This window comes from Oratosquilla oratoria, chromosome 41, assembly GCF_046742065.1.
Source record: "Oratosquilla oratoria isolate Oo_2021 chromosome 41, ASM4674206v1, whole genome shotgun sequence".
Taxonomy (NCBI): Eukaryota; Metazoa; Arthropoda; class Malacostraca; order Stomatopoda; family Squillidae; genus Oratosquilla; species Oratosquilla oratoria.
In genome coordinates this window covers 4,567,501-4,585,000 of record NC_134817.1, presented here as the reverse complement: position 1 = coordinate 4,585,000, position 17,500 = coordinate 4,567,501, and the positions used below count along the sequence as shown (strand labels likewise).

At 40.7% G+C, this 17,500-nt stretch overlaps 1 protein-coding gene across 1 annotated transcript in view; it reads left to right on the top strand.

The window, feature by feature from the left end:
- Positions 1–17,500, top strand: part of LOC143021303 (uncharacterized) — a 310,379-nt gene that overhangs the window by 290,348 nt on the left and 2,531 nt on the right. Inside the window, exons 2-3 of the mRNA XM_076178711.1 lie at positions 1,511–1,990; positions 17,431–17,500. The exon at positions 17,431–17,500 is cut by the window's right edge and continues 72 nt beyond it. Of these exons, the coding sequence (XP_076034826.1) occupies positions 1,537–1,990; positions 17,431–17,500 (524 nt within the window). The 5' untranslated portion in view covers positions 1,511–1,536. The remainder of the gene's footprint in view (positions 1–1,510; positions 1,991–17,430) is intronic.

Sequence of the window (17,500 nt, the reverse complement as noted above, 5' to 3'; positions counted from 1 at the left end):
TTCTTCGGCGTTCTTCTTCTTCAAGAGAGAATCAGTAAAGGGATAATGACTTCCTGTTACATTCTTCAGGTTTCCAAAAAAAGTGAATCCATAGGCTCAGGGATGCAAACCACTTTTTAGGGGTTGTCCTTCCCTTACACACCCTAAAGACTTTGAATTGTCTTCTTATTGTGATTGGTCCCCCCCCTCCCCCCCCGGGAGAGAATATTATTGAGCACCCTTCTGTCCTCCTCCTCCTCCCTTTTCTTCCTCCTCCTCCTCCTCCTTTTCCTCCTCCTCCTCCTCCTCCTTTTCCTCCTCCTCATCCTGCTGATCAGCATCATCATCATCATCATAACTCTCGTATTACTTCTTTGAGACGACCTCCTCTTCTTCCTCCCCTTCTCCTCCTTCTCCTCCACCTCTTCTTCCTCCTTCTTCTACTCCTAATCTTTCTCCTCCTTCTTCTCCTCCTTCTTCTCCTCTTCCTCCTCCTCTTCCTCCTCCTTCTTTTCCTCTTCCTTGTGCCCCCTCACCCATCTCCTCCTTGTCCTCCTCCTCCTCGTCCTCTCCCCCCCGTCCTCTTCCTCCTCGTCCTCCTCCTCTCGTCCTCCTCCTCCTCCTCCTCCCCTCTTTCTCCTCCCATCTTCCTCCTCCTCCTCCTTCTCCTCTTCCTCTTCCTCGTACCTCCTCACCTTTCCGCCCGTGTCCCTTCGGGGGTTCGGCTGCGCTACGCGTCCGTCCGGGGCCGATACAAGAGCAATCAAAGTTCCGGTTTCAAAGTTGGATCGGTCGGTCGGTCGGCGGGCGGGCGGTGCCCCCCGATTATTGCGAGGAGGCGGAGGCGGCGGCTTTGGTGCTGCTTGGCGTTGCCCAAGTGGAAGAAACAGAAAGAACGGAGTTTGCATAGTCCCGTTATTAATTAATCAATTAATATATTTGTTTTGTTTGTTTTGTTTTATTATTCTTTTGTTCAATTTACTTATGTATCTATTTTTCATTAGTTTTTTTATTTCTTTATATTCGTATGAATTATTTATTTTATTCATTATATATTTTTATATTATATATTTTTAATCTTTTGTTTAAATACATATGTATCTTTATGCATCTGTTTTTTATTTATCTTTTTAACTATTTGTTAATTTTTATTCATTTATTTTTATCATATTTCATTTATTTCATTTTATTTTGTTTTATTTTATTCCATTGCGTTACATAGTGTAACGTAGAGTGCCGTTTCCTTCTGCCAGTAGAATTGCCCTCCCGCATAAAGGGGGACAAGAATACAGTCATTGTGACCCTGCGAAAGGAGACTATGTGAAGCGGAGCGAGGGGACTAGGGTACCCACGTTTGATCCGGCTACCCTCCTTTATGGGGAGAATGGAGTCTTGTATGTACATGTATATGCCTCAGTGAACAATTTAGGTCGGATATGATCTTGTGAACGCGGCGTTAGTTAAGCTTAGGATGATTTCAAAGTCTTGTTTCTGCGTTGGAAGCTAATGTCTATTTTCTCTCGCCCTCCAGAGTGAGCCCTCAAGGTCGACCGCACCATGATTGGTGCCAAGGATGAGCTTCCACATCCTTCCATCCTTGGCACGTCGGCCTCAGCCTGCGGCAACGGCTCGCCCTCGATGCTCCGTCCTTCTCCAGCCACCTCGTCCTCCAAGTTCGTCTCCTCGTTCTCCCCCTCAAAGCACTTGGGAAGATCGTCTTCGGTGCCCACCGACCGCCCCCCGACTGCCCTTACCCTCGGATCCCCTCTCGAGGGCGACGCCTCTTCTGCAGCCGCCGCCGCTACAGCCTCCAAGCCTTCAAGTATCACCTCTGTCAACGCCACCTCCCCCTCCAGCTTAATCAAGTCGGCCTCAGTCACCACCCTGACCTCACCCTCGCCCTCGCCCACGCCTCAGTCCAGCCTCAAGGGCGGAGGCGCGTCCAGTGGTCGAGGAGGACTTGAGGCTGGCAAGGAAGTCGAGGACTTGAAGGACAAGAAGAGCAATAAAGGTAAGAATTTATTTATTTATTTGTTATTTATCTATTCACTTATTAATTTTATTAAGATGTGTGGTACCATTGGGAACATTAAAAATCTCTGCCTTGAGGCGTGAAAGCTATACAACTACATCATTCGTAGTTGACTAATGTATTTCCAGATACAGTAAATTTATTTTAATAAGATTTAATCTTCGTATTCATCATTGTGATAATGTATCAGCAACGGGTTACGTATTTGTGTCGTGACGTGGGGCAGATTCGTTTGTCCGCTGTAGTGCATGTCACGTAAAAACTCGTTAAAAAGGCAGTCATGTCTAGCCACCTCGTTGGGCGCGTGACGACCGGAGCTTTTCCTCAGCTGGATAAAATCGCTTGGCGGCAGACATACCAAACCCTACTCCCCCCATTGATTGGTTGATGAATTGGGGAGTCGTGTATCGTGCCACGGTGACATCCGCCAGTGACGTAACGTGATAGATTAAAACGTGATTTTCGCTCCCTCGATCACGTGACGGCTTCACCCGTGACCTGATGTCAAACTGAGACAAAAGGTCAATGTGGACACAAATCTCATTATCTCCACCTTCCTACAAGGATAAATACACACGCAATTCCGTTCATATGTGTAAGTACACGTACACACACAAACACACACATGCGGCTCGATGGTGTGGTGGTACCGCGCTCGACCACTAATTCAGCGATCCTAATTCGAACCTCGCCCAAAGCTGAACATTTTAGTATGAAGCCGGCACTCCAGCTCTGGTGGGCAAAGAGTTGTGTGCGCGTGTAAGGTCACATCATTACCCATGCATCGGGCCATATATGACCTCTGAGCTCTCTTCCAAGGGGATAATTCCTGTCGATCACGAGTCCAACAAATGATACATTACACACACACACACACACACACACACACACACACACACACACACACACACACACACACACACACACATATATATATATATATATATATATATATATATATGTGTGTATATATATATATATATATATATATATATATATATATATATATATATGTACATATATACATATATATATATATATATATACCCACCTTTCGAACTTGAAGCCGAAGATTTATCTGGAGCCCCACACATGTCACAGCTAGACTTCAAAGTTGACCTCTGGTTGACCTCAGGTTGACCTTGGGGCCTTTGTTAAAGGTCAGTGACGAATCCAAGAATTGTGTCCTGTAAGCTTCATGTTTTTCTTATTTTTCTTCCTTTTCCTCCCTCTCCCTCCTTGTCCTTTTTCAACATTGGGTATATTTCGATCAAATTGCTTCTCTCGAAGTTTATATATATATATATATATATATATATATATACACATATATATATATATTTATGTATATATATATGTATATGTATATGTATATATCTGTATATATCTGTATATATGTATATGTATGTATATATATATATATATATATATATATACATATATAAATATATTTATATACACATACATACATACAGATTCATGGGAGGATTAGAGAACCGTTGCCAGTGGCTGTGGGGTTACAGCCTCATTTGTGCATTTTGAAATCGTGGACATATGTGTGTATGTTTGTTTATATGTGTTTGTGTGTGTGTATTTACCTAGTTTTTTCTTACGGGAAGGGGAGCTATACTCGTGGTGTCCCGTCTTTATATCTCACAGTGTCTATTTTGCTTTTTAATTCGTGTATGATTTTTGCATACAATATTGTTTTATCCAGTTTGTTCCAGATTTCTACCACTCTGTGTGGAAAACTTTTTTTTTCAGGCCTCTTCTATAAATATCCTTTTTGATTTTTTTCATGTCTTCTTGTATTTCTTTTGTCCCAATTTAGTAAGTCCTCTCTATCAAGGACTTCCGTGCCTTTCATGATTCTGTAGATGGTCAGTAGGTCGCCTCTCTCTCTTCTTTGTTCCAAAGTCGGTAATTTCAATTTAGCCAGTCTCTCCTCATATGACAGGTTTGAAAGTGCTGGGGCCATTTTCGTGGTTGCTCTCTGGATTCTTTCAATTTTCTTTATATTCTTTTTGGTACTGGGTGACCATAGTGTCGCAGCATACTCCAGTCTAGGCCTTATTAGTGTGACTAATATTTTTTTAACCATTTCTTCGTCTAAATAGGTAAAAGCCACTTTTATTGATCTTAGCAAGTTGTAGGATTCTCCGACAATTTTGTTTATTTGTTTGTGTGTATGTATGTATGTGTGTGAGTTCGATAGAAGAGGGACCTCAAGTTCGACTCAAGACTTTGGGGGTCGTGGAGGTCGTCGATAGAAATGGAAAAGAATTGAAAAGTTGAAGGATAGATTGAGTTATAGGAAATCAATTGTTCTTCACAAAGTCTGTCACGTTCATGATGTATGCGTGTGCGTGTGTTCGTCAATAAATTGAGGTGGTGGACGAAACACACACACACACACACACACACACACACACACACACACACACACACACACACACACACACACACACACACACACACACACACACACACACACACACACACACACACACACACACACACACACACACACACATTGTCCTTTTTCGCGTGGACGGCAACTTTTGCACGCGGACGTTTGTCCCGCCATCGCTGACATCATTGCTTTACAAGGGAAGCATGATTTGGGACTCTGGGGGGAGCTGGGTTGGGGGTTGGTAGGGGGGATAGAGGACTAGGGGGAGGGGAGAAGACTTGGAGGGTAAGTGGGGGGGAAGGGGAGAGGCAAAGTGACGTCAAGCAATTTCTGTACATGAGGTGTCCTAAGATAAGAATGAAAATCGTTTAGCATTGGACGGGACAAAATTTCTTTAAGATTACCGAAATAAGAATTGTATTTAATTTTTTTCTTCATTGTTTTATTACGTTGGGTGGAGCAATTCTTTTCTAATTTCGTTTTTTGATAATATAAAATAAACCTGACACTGATGTATGGTGGAGACAGGTGAATAGCCAATAAATGTACTCACATTTCGTGACATCCAGAAAAGAGAAAAATGAAAAAGAAAAAGGCAAAGGGAGAAAAAAAAGAAGAGAAAACGAAAAGAAAAACAAGAAAATTATGGAAACGTCAGATCGATGAAGTTCGAACTCAAAACTCGATCGAGTGAAGGACGACCTCAGACGCACGCGAAGTCACGGCCTACATGGCAGATGAAAAACCGGAAAAAAAAATCACCACAAAAATAGATAAATAAGAAGAATGGATACAATTAATTCATAAAATAGATAAAACAATAGAGAAAAATGAACAAAAAAATAAATAGAAAAATAAAATAGTAATGATAATGATATGATAATAAAAACTAAGAAACGTAATGTGTAATGATGGTGATGATAATTGATAACATAATAGATAACAATACTTTATAATTGAAAATATAAATAAATAATAAAAACAAAAATAACAACACAAGAACCCGATGAGACAACGAACTACTATCGTAGGCCAAGATGATTGGAAAAAATAAACGCACTTGGGGCCTTGGGAGGATATGGGGTGGGGGGCTTAGGGGTGAGTGAGGGGTCTCAAGGGTTAGTTGGGGGGAGGGGAGTGATATGAGGGGCAGAAGTCTCGAAGAAATGTTGGCGACTGAAGAAGCAATATCGATTGAGTTCCCGATATTTGAGGTTCTTCCGGAAGAGCAGGAGACAACTTCGAAGAGTTCTTGAGAACGTCTTCAGAGCCCACGAAGTGCTAAAGAAGATCTGGAGGACCTTGATTTTCGAAGTCGGGGGGCTGTGTGTGTGTGCGTGCGTGCGTGTGTGTGTGTGTGTGTGTGTGTGTGTGTGTGTGTGTGTGTGTGTGTGTGTGTGTTTACCTAATCGTATTTACCTAATTGTAGTATACAGGTAGAACAACGCTCGTGTGGTCTGTCTCTTACTCCCCAATTCATCATATCTATCATCAGCTTCATGTATGGTTTCATCTTAGTGTGTGTGTGTGTGTGTGTGTGTGTGTGTGTGTGTGTGTGTGTGTGTGTGTGTGTGTGTGTGCTATTTCTAGAGCTCTTGGTACTCCTTGGTTGTCCTAATATGTAGAAACACCTAGAAAAGGTTTGATTATTCTAAAAGAAGAAGTTAAGCAAAGCAGATTCTTCAAGGGGCGTAAGAGGCCTAGATAAGACTTTTTCAGAAAGAAAAAACAAAAAACAAAAAATCTAAATAAATCCTCAAGCGAATAACGTTGAGTTTTCTAGATTTGGGTCAAGGGTTCTAGAGGCGTGAGAGCTTCCGAGGAGCACGTAGTACCCAAGGAGGAGGCTATCTCTGTCCTCATCCTCGATAGTCCTCAGCGGCGGTGATCCTCCAAGTCCAAGACGGTTCCTCTGAAGGAGCTCTCAGGGCTCAAGAACACAAAGTCGAATTCTTTACTTTTCGAGAAGACTTGGAGGTGCGCCAGTCTCGTATCATCCTAGCCCCGGGTTCGAGTCCTGCGTTTTTCTCCAATTCCCAACGGTTTCTAAACCACATAGTGCATAGGTTACGGCTTCGGCCGAAGGTACTCAGAGTTGCGAAATCTTCGTTGGAAGGCTCTTCGAGGTCTCCAAAAGAGATTTCAGGAGACTTGAGAGTTGCACAAAATTTTGAGTTTTTGAGTTCGGTCGTTAGTAAACAGGATTTTTTTTTTTTATATGATGGTCGTATTTTGAAAATATATTATTTTGTGCGTGACAGGATTCTGTACACGAAACATAATTTCATACTCTATATAACCTGACGAAGGGTTTTGTATTTTAAGATTACAAAACGTAGGCTTTCGGGGAAGGGAGGTCACAAGGGGTGCTCCTGTAAATTTACTCCATTCTTTGCTTAAGTCCAAAATCATTTAGTCTCAGTCCCCTGCTCTCTCTCTCTCTCTCTCTCTCTCTCTCTCTCTCTCTCTCTCATATATTTTTCTCTCTCTTCTCTGTCACTTATCTTTCTCTTCCTCTCTATCTTCCTCTCTATCTCCTCCTCCTCCTAGTCTTCTTCCTACTCAACCTCCTAATTCTCCTCCTTCTAATACAACCTCCTCCTCTATAACCTCTTCCTAATTTTTACCCTCCCCCCTCTTCCTCCTACTCCTCCAAAGCTTCCTCTTCCTCCTGTTCCACAACTCCTTCCTACTCCACAACCGTCCCCTCCCCCTCCTCTTCCTCCTCTAACTCTTCCCTCTCCCACCCTTGCTCCTGACCTTTTCTTCACACTTTCGTCGATTTGAAGCTTCGCCGTCAGAGTCCACGCACGTACAGAGGGAGTCTGTCTTCAGCGCCTTCCGCTTCTCCCACAGCGCAAGACTCTTCGCACCACAGCCTTTCTTGCAGTCATATCCTTTTCCCACTCTTTGTAGTCCTCTTCTTCAAGAGCTTCTGCAGTTCTTCATCCATTCGCTAGTCCTTGTCCGACTTCCCGTTTTATTCCACTATACGGTGGCATAGGCGTTCTTGAGGATGCAAATATTTCAGCTTGCACTGTGTCTCTTGGTTCAAATTTTTTGTTCATTTATTTTATTCATTTATTATTATTATTATTATATATATATATATATATATATATATATATATATATATATATATATATATATATATATATATATATACACACATATATATGTTTCTCGCTGACTGAGCGGGCTGGGGCGTTGTTAGGGTGTCGTTACTTGCGGCGAAGGTCGAGGGGATGGCGGTTCGAATCCTGGCACCGGCGAAGTTGAACCAAGGGCATGGTTCATTAAATTCCACGTTACACAGTTTTCTGTAAGGGACACCGTCCTAGCCTTCCGATGGGAGGAGTTTGTGACGTTAAACTATATATATATATATGTATATATATATATATATATATATATATATATATATATATATATATATATATAATTCCCGTATGGAAGAGTGATAGTCGTGTTAGTATTTCTTAATACGGGACTGAGATATGTGGGTGATGTCAAAAGACTAAATACAATAGTAAAACACAGTAACAGTACAACAATATGTACAGTCCAAGTACTACACTTGCATTGTTTCAGCACAAGTTGGGGTACAGATGATAAAGATAAGAGGAGTGTGTGCGAAAATGAGATCGTAATCTTGAAGGTACGCTAGATATGCAGGTGTGGGGGGGGAGGGGAAGGGGGGAGTGGGGAGTAGGAGGAGGGTGTGGGGGGGAGTGGGAGGGGGGAAAGCGTGTATGTGATCAAAATCCTGAACGTCTTGATAATAACTCAGCGATATAGTACGACAGGAGTGGAGTAACCTTCTCGCTACTGTTGACGACTCGTACGTTTGTTCTCGCTGCCGTCAAGTGATTTTATTCAGTTTGGGGGCTACGTGGGAGGGGTGAGGCTACCCCCCCCCCCACCTGCCCGGGGACAGCTTCCAAAGCGGTCCCTATACGATCAGTATTATTGCGCAATATTCAGCATTGTACAATATTATTGATGGTGTAGGGATGGTATTAAAGAGGCACGCGTCTTCAATATATTATATTATTCTTCAATGCCATCCCTACACCGTCAATAATATTGTACAATACAGAATATTGCGCAATAATATTGATCGTGAAGGCCCGCTTTAGAACTACAGTCCTGTCCCTGAATAAACTATATATATATATATATATATATATATATATATATATATATATATATATATATATATATATATATATATATATATATATATATATATATATATGTAATGGTACTTCTTCCATTATATCATCTCCCTCCTTCGGGGTCCTCCTCCTCCTTTACCTCCTCCTTCACCTCCTCCTCCCTCCTCTGCAGCCTGTGCAACACTCCTCCCCCCCCATCTGCTACTGCTACCACTGTTGCTCGTGATGTCTGGAGCAGCAGCTCCTGTAGCAGTTGCTTGTGCCAGCTGCAGCAGTTTTCCTTCACTCTTCACCGTCTGGCTTTGCTTCTCTACCCACTGGTTTCTGTTTCCCCTCCACGTTCTCCTCCTCGTTATCCTCTTCGTTTGTCTCTTCCCCATCTTCCTTCTCCCCTCTCCGCCTCGCTCTTCTCTTCCTTGTCATCTTATTCTTGTTCTTCCCTCTCGGCTTCCTCTTCCTTCGCCTCTTCCTAGTCGACCTCGTCCTCCTTCGCCTCCTCGTCCTCGTCCTCATTCACCAACTCCTCCTCCTCGTCTTCATCGTCATCATCGTTATTAACTACGTTTTACATTCCTTTGTCTTTTCTCTGTTCCTTCTTTTCCACCCTCTCCTCTTCATTCTCTTCCTCCTCCTCCTCCTCCTCCTCCTCATCATCATATATTATTTGTTTATTTGTTTTGTTATTGTTTGTTTATTATTATTTACTTTATTCTCATTTATTATTAGTTATATGTCAATTTATTATTATTTACTATTTACCTGTTTGTTTATTATTTAACTATACCTATGCAATTATGTATTTTATTTATTATTTACATGATTATAGTTTTTATTTATTCATTTGTTTATTTATCACTGCTCCCTGGGCAGTGTCTCAGTCACACACAACCACAATCACGCACGCACGCACGCACACACACACACACACACACACACACACACACACACACACACACACACACACACACACACACACACACACACACACACACACACACACACACACACACACACACAGACACATCCTTTTGCTCCCCAGGTGGTGCTCCTTCTCCGGGTTTATTTCCCTCCCCACCTAACGCCCCGCCTATTCCCCTCTCCACTTCCTTCCCCCACCTCCTCCCCTCCCACCTGTCCTCTGTTTCCTTCCCATCTCATCCTCCACTCCATGCACTCACATCTTCCCCATCCTCTTCCCCAACCACCTACCCACTTTATCCTTAACTTTATCACCAGCAACTCAACACCACCGCCTCCACATGCTCTCCCTCATATCTCCCACATTCTCAACACCACCTCCTCCACCACCTCCCCCATCTCCTCCTCCTCCACCCTCCTCTCCTCCTCCCCACCCCGTGCCCACCTCGTGCCCACCTCGTGCCCCTTGGAGGTTGGCTCTTCACTCCCGCCCTTGGCGTCCGTTCTTCCCCACCACAGGTCCTCCTCGACGTGACTCAATTTGGTTGGTTCCTTCGCGGATTTTCTTTGTGAAGAGTTGAAAATGAAATGGCGCACGGTGAAAAAGGATTTTGCTGCATTTACAAATGCATGCACGCGTGTACCCATGCTCACATTTCAAATGACATGACACCAGACAAACATGTAAATAAAATAGTTGGAGAAACCTACAACTTAATAAGATCAATGAAAGTGGCCTTTGACTACATGGACGAGGAGATGGTGAAGAAAATCCTAGTTACACTGATAAGAGCAAAATTAGAGTATGCAGCGACACTATGGTCACCCAGTACAAAAAATAAAAAATAAACAAATAAATAAATAGATAAATAAATAAATAAATAAATAAATAAATAAACTAGAAAGAATTCAAAGAGCACTAACAAAGATGGCACCAACACTCAGTATGCTGACATATGAACAAAGATTAAAAGAACTAAAATTATTAACCCTGGAGCAAAGAAGAGAAAGAGGCGATTTGATATCCATATATAGAATTATGAAAGGGATGGTCCTTGCCAGGGATGACCTACTTAAATGGGACAATAGAAATACAAGGGGACACAAGAAGAAACTTAAGAAGGACAGTTACAGAAGAGATCTGAAAAAGAATAGCTTTCCACATAGAGTGAGATACATGGAATAAATTAAAAGAGAAAACAGTGAGTGCTAAAACTATACACAACTTTAAGAAAGAACTGGATGCGGAAAGATACAACTGCGGGTTTCCACGAGCATAGCTCTTCTCCCGCAAAATACAACTAGGTAAACACACACACACACACACACACAAACAAACAAACAAACAAACAAACAAACAAACACGCACGCACACACATACACACGCGCGCACACACATGCACACACACATACAAACATTTTGTGTTTAAGCACGTTTGTGTATATGTGTGTGTGTGTGTGTGTGTGTATATATATATATATATATATATGTGTGTGTGTGCGTGTGCGCGTGCGTGTGTGTGTGTGTGTATTTGAAGGTCAGGAAAGGAGATATGTGTGTGGCGTTCCAGGACCGTAAGAAAGCGTATGATAAGGTTGCCAAGAAGGAGAATGGAATAAGAAGAAGTCTTCTGACGTCAGTGGAAACCATAAATGAGAGGAGACTGAAATGGTTCAGAGTGTTTGTGTATGAATTGGTTTTGTGATGATGATATGGCGTAACGTCACAGACCCCCTTATCGGAAGGCTAGGACGGTGCCCCTCACAGAGGACGTTGTAGCGTAGAATTTAATGAACCGTGCCCTTGGTTCAACTTCGCCGGTGGCAGGGTTCGAACCGTCATCCTGTCGACCTTCGCCGCAAGTAACGACGCCCTAACCCGCTTGTGAAAGAAGTAAATATAGTTAAATGAAGGTCGTTCGGGAAAGAAGGAAGAAGGGGGAAATTTATACCGTATTTTGTAATTATGTGGATATTCGTCAGAGGTAGACGATGATGTGTTTACAATGACTGGGAAGATATGTGAGAATGTAGAGAATAGATATAAATAAGAGATATAAATAAATGTACATAAACAAATTGATAGAAATATTGATATGAATAAATATATAAATAGGTATGATAACTTTATATAAATAGATATAAATAAATTGAGAATAGATGTGAATAAGAGCCAGGTTCTGAAGATAGGGGAAATAAAGATGGCAGAACGAGGGCAGGATGAAGAAAGTGACAACATTTGTCTAGTCACTGTTGGAAGGACAGAGAAGCTATGGAAGAAAGGGTCAAGAATGAACACATAAGAGTGAGTTTTGGTGTTTCGTTGTTGTCATGGATTGAGGTTTCCTAGAGTGTCTGTACATGTGGGTAGTCTTGCACAGAGGGCTGGTAAGATAAGGAGTGATATGGGTTGGGAAGAAGATGACGAGGCTACGCCAGGAGGCGCTGAGTAGCTGCGGTCGAAGCCGTCACCTTTGCTCTACGGACTGTTGGGGCAGGTACCGAAGAGTCACTGCTGAGAATCAGAGAGGAGTACGGGATTCGAACCTACAATTAAGCGAATGCGAGATCAGCTTCTGAATATGCTACCAGCGTATGTATGAGTTGGGATGTCCGTGGATTACAAAAAGAATTACAAAGGCGGAGCATGCCGACAGGAGACCTTTTGGTCCATAACTAGGATGCGAAAAAATATAAATAATAATGATAAATAAAAAAAATGTATGTATAATAATATAAATGATAATAAAATTAATAAATGCATAGGATAGTACACGTGTTTCTGTCTCGTTCTTTCATCGATATTACCCACAATGCTAAGCACGCAATCCTTCAAAATGCATAACATTATTTCTATATTTCTAAATTCACAATTCACTCTTACCCCTATTTATTTATTGCTCATTTGAGTAATACTGTCCTTCCCTTGTTTTACATCTCTCAAGCATTATTATTCCCCCGCTCTGCTGAATAATTAAGTGTTTCTATGTCAACCCTTCCTATTGCATATTGATCCAGCAGGCCCCCTTTCCAAACGTCACGGAACAAACAAATAATCTGTGAATGTTTATTTCTGTGTTTGGGTCTTTTGGTCACGGGTAATGTGTCTCTCTCTCTCAACATAGTTGCAATGTCAAGTCTGTCTATTGTCTCTTGTTTCTCTACACACTTCCCTATGCTGCAGTCGTCTATCTTTGCATTCATGTCTCCGGCTACCACAACCATAAGGTATCGCCCATATTCTGTATTAATTTATTCATTTGTTCATTTTTTGTATTCGCTTATTTCTTCATTTATTTGTTTGTTTACCTGTTTCGTTTGTTTGATTTTTGTTTGAAGAAGTTCTTTTCTCTTGTCGTACGGTCCATACACATCTGTTATTATTTTCTCTTGTGTTTTGTCAATAGAATGAAATAAACAAACGAAATTTAATGTGAGAGAGCTCAATTATTCATTTTGTCAACCAATTTAACCCTGTCGGTTTGATGGGTAGAAGCAATTTGTATAGGTGAGTCTTTCGTATGTATGTGTGTTTATGTGTGTGTGTGTGTGTGCACGCGCGCGTGTCTGATTACATCAGCGATCGGGATTAGTATTGACGCTCACAGCAGTCTTCACCGAAATCCAGATATTGATACTTAAAACCAACCATTTAACAAAGAAAGTGAGGAGCATACGACAGGAGGCGCATTACTGCGGCCGAAGCCACTGAGCACACATCCCCTTTTTTAAATCCAAACAAACAATCAGAATCCTCAGTGTGATATAGATCTGCCTCATTCTTCCTCAACCTTCAACTTATGAGACTCAATTGAAAGAGTCCAGGTTCATAGACCATCCTTTAGGGGCTATCACACTGGGCTTCCACGGGCTTCACCATCGCCGACAGTTGAGAGTTTGAGAGAAAAATAACTTTGGTTACAATTTTTATTTTCCAAATATCCAAATATCAAATTACCTTACCGTCATATATAGCAGAGCTAATGATGGACTAGGAGCTCGCAAACCTATACGAATGTTAGACATACTGTCGAAATGTTCTTAGAGAACTCTAGATTTCTGTAAGCGAAGTCATAATCTAGTTTTTCAAGTGGAAGGCGGAGGTAGGATTTGGTAAGGAAAAACATGAAATTGTTTGAACAAAGAGTTTCCACCAAAACAAAAGAGGAACAATAGTGATCAATATTCTTTGAGTTGAGATCAGCAGTAGTACATACGTGTGGATGTACTATATGTGCGATGTGTACTATGTTGTTTATTATTTGCTTGCTTTTCATTTATCATTAGTTATGTTGATCTATCATTATTTACTATTTACCTGTGTGTTTATTATTTAACTATATGCATTTATTTATTTATTTCATTTATTATTTTCTATATTATATATTTTATTTATTTATTTATCATAATTATATTTTTTTTCGCATCTGACCTAGTTATGGACCAAAGGGTCTCCTGTCGGCATGTTCCTCCTTTGTAATCCTTTGTATTATAATACTATACTGTTACCACGCGTTCCTGTGTGAACATCACTTTATTTGTATTATTATTTGTTTTCGTTTTCATTCATATAACTTTATAACACTGTATCTCTATGCGCGTGTATGGAGGTGATTTTTTCATGTAAATTCTTATTACTTTACCTTCATTTGTACCGTTTGTTTTGTTCCTATTTACTTTCGCGGAATTGAATGGGCGATCTGGCATTCCTTCAGACTCTGCAAACGTTAACTTGTGATCAATACAAGACGCTTATCAAGCAAGGCAGCAAACACAGGGGAGTTATGTCGGAATGCCCAACGAATGTCTGGTTCATTCCTTCATGACGCTACCGTTGAGATCTTTCTGGGTCTCATTATTTATGGAATTCTGTTTCTCACTCCTAGAGGAACCACCTTAGCATAAAGAAGTTGTATACATACATATATATATATATATATATATATATATATATATATATATATATATATATATATATATAGATATATATATATATATATATATATATATATATATATATATATATACATTGTTAGTATTGTTATTATTATTTTGTCTTTAGGCACATTTGGGACATTTTTAGATTCCGGTTTTACATGAGTATGTTCTTTACATTTAAATGATCACCTCAACGTTGGCATTATCGAGTTCGTGTATAAGTGACACATCTGTGGTGTACATATGGGAACCTTCCTATAAAGAAATAAAACATCAAGTCTGTCTCTCCAGTTACTGTGTGTCACGATTCAAATAACAGAGTGTCGAGTTGCTCGTAGTCAAGCAGCAATCTGAAGGATGTCCGATACTATTGGGAAAATATACGAAGGCTTTGTTTGCACTTCGCTTTGAGACGGGCCTAAGTTGTGGCCAAAAGGACTTGTTTAGCGGAGTTGTCGTAATAGACGAAAGTAGAAATTCTACGTAGATTCAGATGGGCCCTGGACGTCTGCTTCTTTTCTTTTCTTCTCGGTTCTTTTCTCGTTCTGGACCTGCTTCTCTTCTCGATGTCACTCTGTGTGGTCTCTGTTTTCTTTCTGTGTAGCTTCTGCTTGGCCTCTTATACTCCGTGAATGGGAGCCGACGTTTCAAAATGTGGTAAAAACGTTACATGAAGTAATAGTTTAAAGAACTCTAGTCAATTTGAAATCAAAGTGAGCTTTTTTCCGCCAAATTATGATACGTTTCTGAGCTTGGCGTTATCTTATAATACGTAATGGGCGCGCTCCAACAGACGGGTATTGCGTAATGGATAATATTTCAAGAAATATTTATACATTATAGAATACGATACAATATAAAACATACATTACATATCATATTCATACAAGGCGTGCCTTAAAATTACAAACAGGAGACTTTATTCACACAAGGGCGTGACACAGCACAACCACAGGATTCTATTCACGTTAAGGACGTGACATTGTGGCAGTCATGGTGATCATCAGTATTACAATTAACATTCTATTTTCTATATCCACGATGTACGAGCACAAATGTAAAAACGTGGAGTCCTGGAATATCGCAAATTAATTACAATATTGAAAAATAAAGTTAGAGTAAGCAAACGTATACACTGTATACTCTCAATGGAACGCGAGAATCTCATTGAATGTGGATCTCTTCGATAACGTGCCGGTATCGTTGGAATTAGGCGGTGGAATAAGTCTCCGTAAATAAAATGCATTGAAGTAGAAAAGGGAAAGAATTTTTTAGAATTATGTAATTAACATATTTGGTATGGAAGGAATGCTGCCTTGTTGGACGCTTAAAATTCATTACTACCGTTTCTGTTTTTTGTAATATATGTATGTGTATATATATATATATATATATATGTGTGTGTGTGTGTGTGTGTGTGTGTGTGTGTTGGTGTATATAAATAATATATATATATATATATACATATATATATATATATATATATATATGTATATATACACAGGTAGACTCGTATATATTTTTTTATCACGCTTTGCATATTTGGGACCTGGAAATGGCCTACTGTATATCACAAAAGGTATTTAATTTCCCATAATGGTGTTTGTCTTTCACTTTGTTTTTCTTCCAACTGAGCTGCAAGCCTATTTAGTTCAAATGTGAGTGTGGATGTATTGTCCTTTGACACTCTGACGAATACCCTTGCTTTTGATCTTAATTTTTCTTTGTATTTACTGCGCCTACATTCGAACGTTTGTCTTAAACGTACGTGTTTACGTCTCCATAGAACGTTGTGGAAATCATTTACTTCTGGGTCGGAAACGCAGGAGTGTTTGTCGAATGGGATAGACTTAGTAACCATGTAGTGAGCGCTGAAACTATCGGTTGCTTTAAGAGAAGGTTAGATAACTATGCATGGGGATGGTAGGTGGTAATGGACATGGAACTGCCTAGTGTTGGCCTTATGGTCTCTTGCAGTCTCTTTTATTTTTATGTTGTTATGATGTCATGTATACTGTGCAGGACGTTTGTGTCAACATGTGCCTCTGTTTACATTCCTCGTAGACGATGATCAAAGGAGACCCGACCAACCAGTGGTTGCCCTAAGCGACGCTTCCTGAGGGTCACCTCCGCCTCGAAAAGAGGTCAGTCCCTTGAGGTCATCCTCGAAGAGTCGCTTGGGTCGTCCTTGGACGAGAGAGAGGATCACGAGGAGGAGAGAGTTGCGAATAGGGCCCAGTTGAAGGTTATGGGTTTGATGTCATTGGGTTTGTCCTGAAGAGGAGGATTAGCTTCTAATCACAAATGGAGGAAGAGGAAGAAGGGCAGGAGGAAGAGGAGGAGGAGGAAGAGAAAGAAGGACAGGAGGAAGAGTAGGAGGAGGAGCAAGAGGAGTAGGCAGAGGAGCAGAAGGAGAAAAAGGAGGGATTTGTTGGATGAGTATTTTTGTTTCATTTTATTTGTTGACAGGTTGTTTTTCCTTTGCTTATGGGGAAAGCGTCTTTTCCGATAAGGGGGGTGGGGCTTTTGTTCTTTATGTTATTCATATATTTTTGACTGGACGGAAACTCAATTTGAAGACGAGTTCCTTTGTGTTCGCTCGCGTTCTTCTTATCTTATTTTCAAAGACATTACAGTTGAGTGTATTCTCGCAGTACGTGTGTGTGTGTGTGTGTGTGTGTGTGTGTGTGTGTGTGTCTTCATGCGTGTGTGTGTATGTGTGTGTTTGTATGTGTTTACGTGCATGTGTTCGAGAGCCTCTGTGTGTGTGTGTGTGTGTGTGTGTGTATGTATTTAGTTTGATCAATGTTCAGGTTGTTGGAAACGAAACATACCCTATTATGGAAAAACGAAATTTTGAAATTATTTCTGCTGAAGAGGTCTTTAATATTAACGATTTCGAATTCGGAAACTGGGAAATGAGGACAACGTTAATAAGAAGGTTAAAAGGAAATTGAGAGTTATCCCCTCAGAGGAAGATACCAAGAGCCTTGTGGATGGGCGGAAGTTGAAGAGCAACACAGAAGAAAGAATAAACGCAAA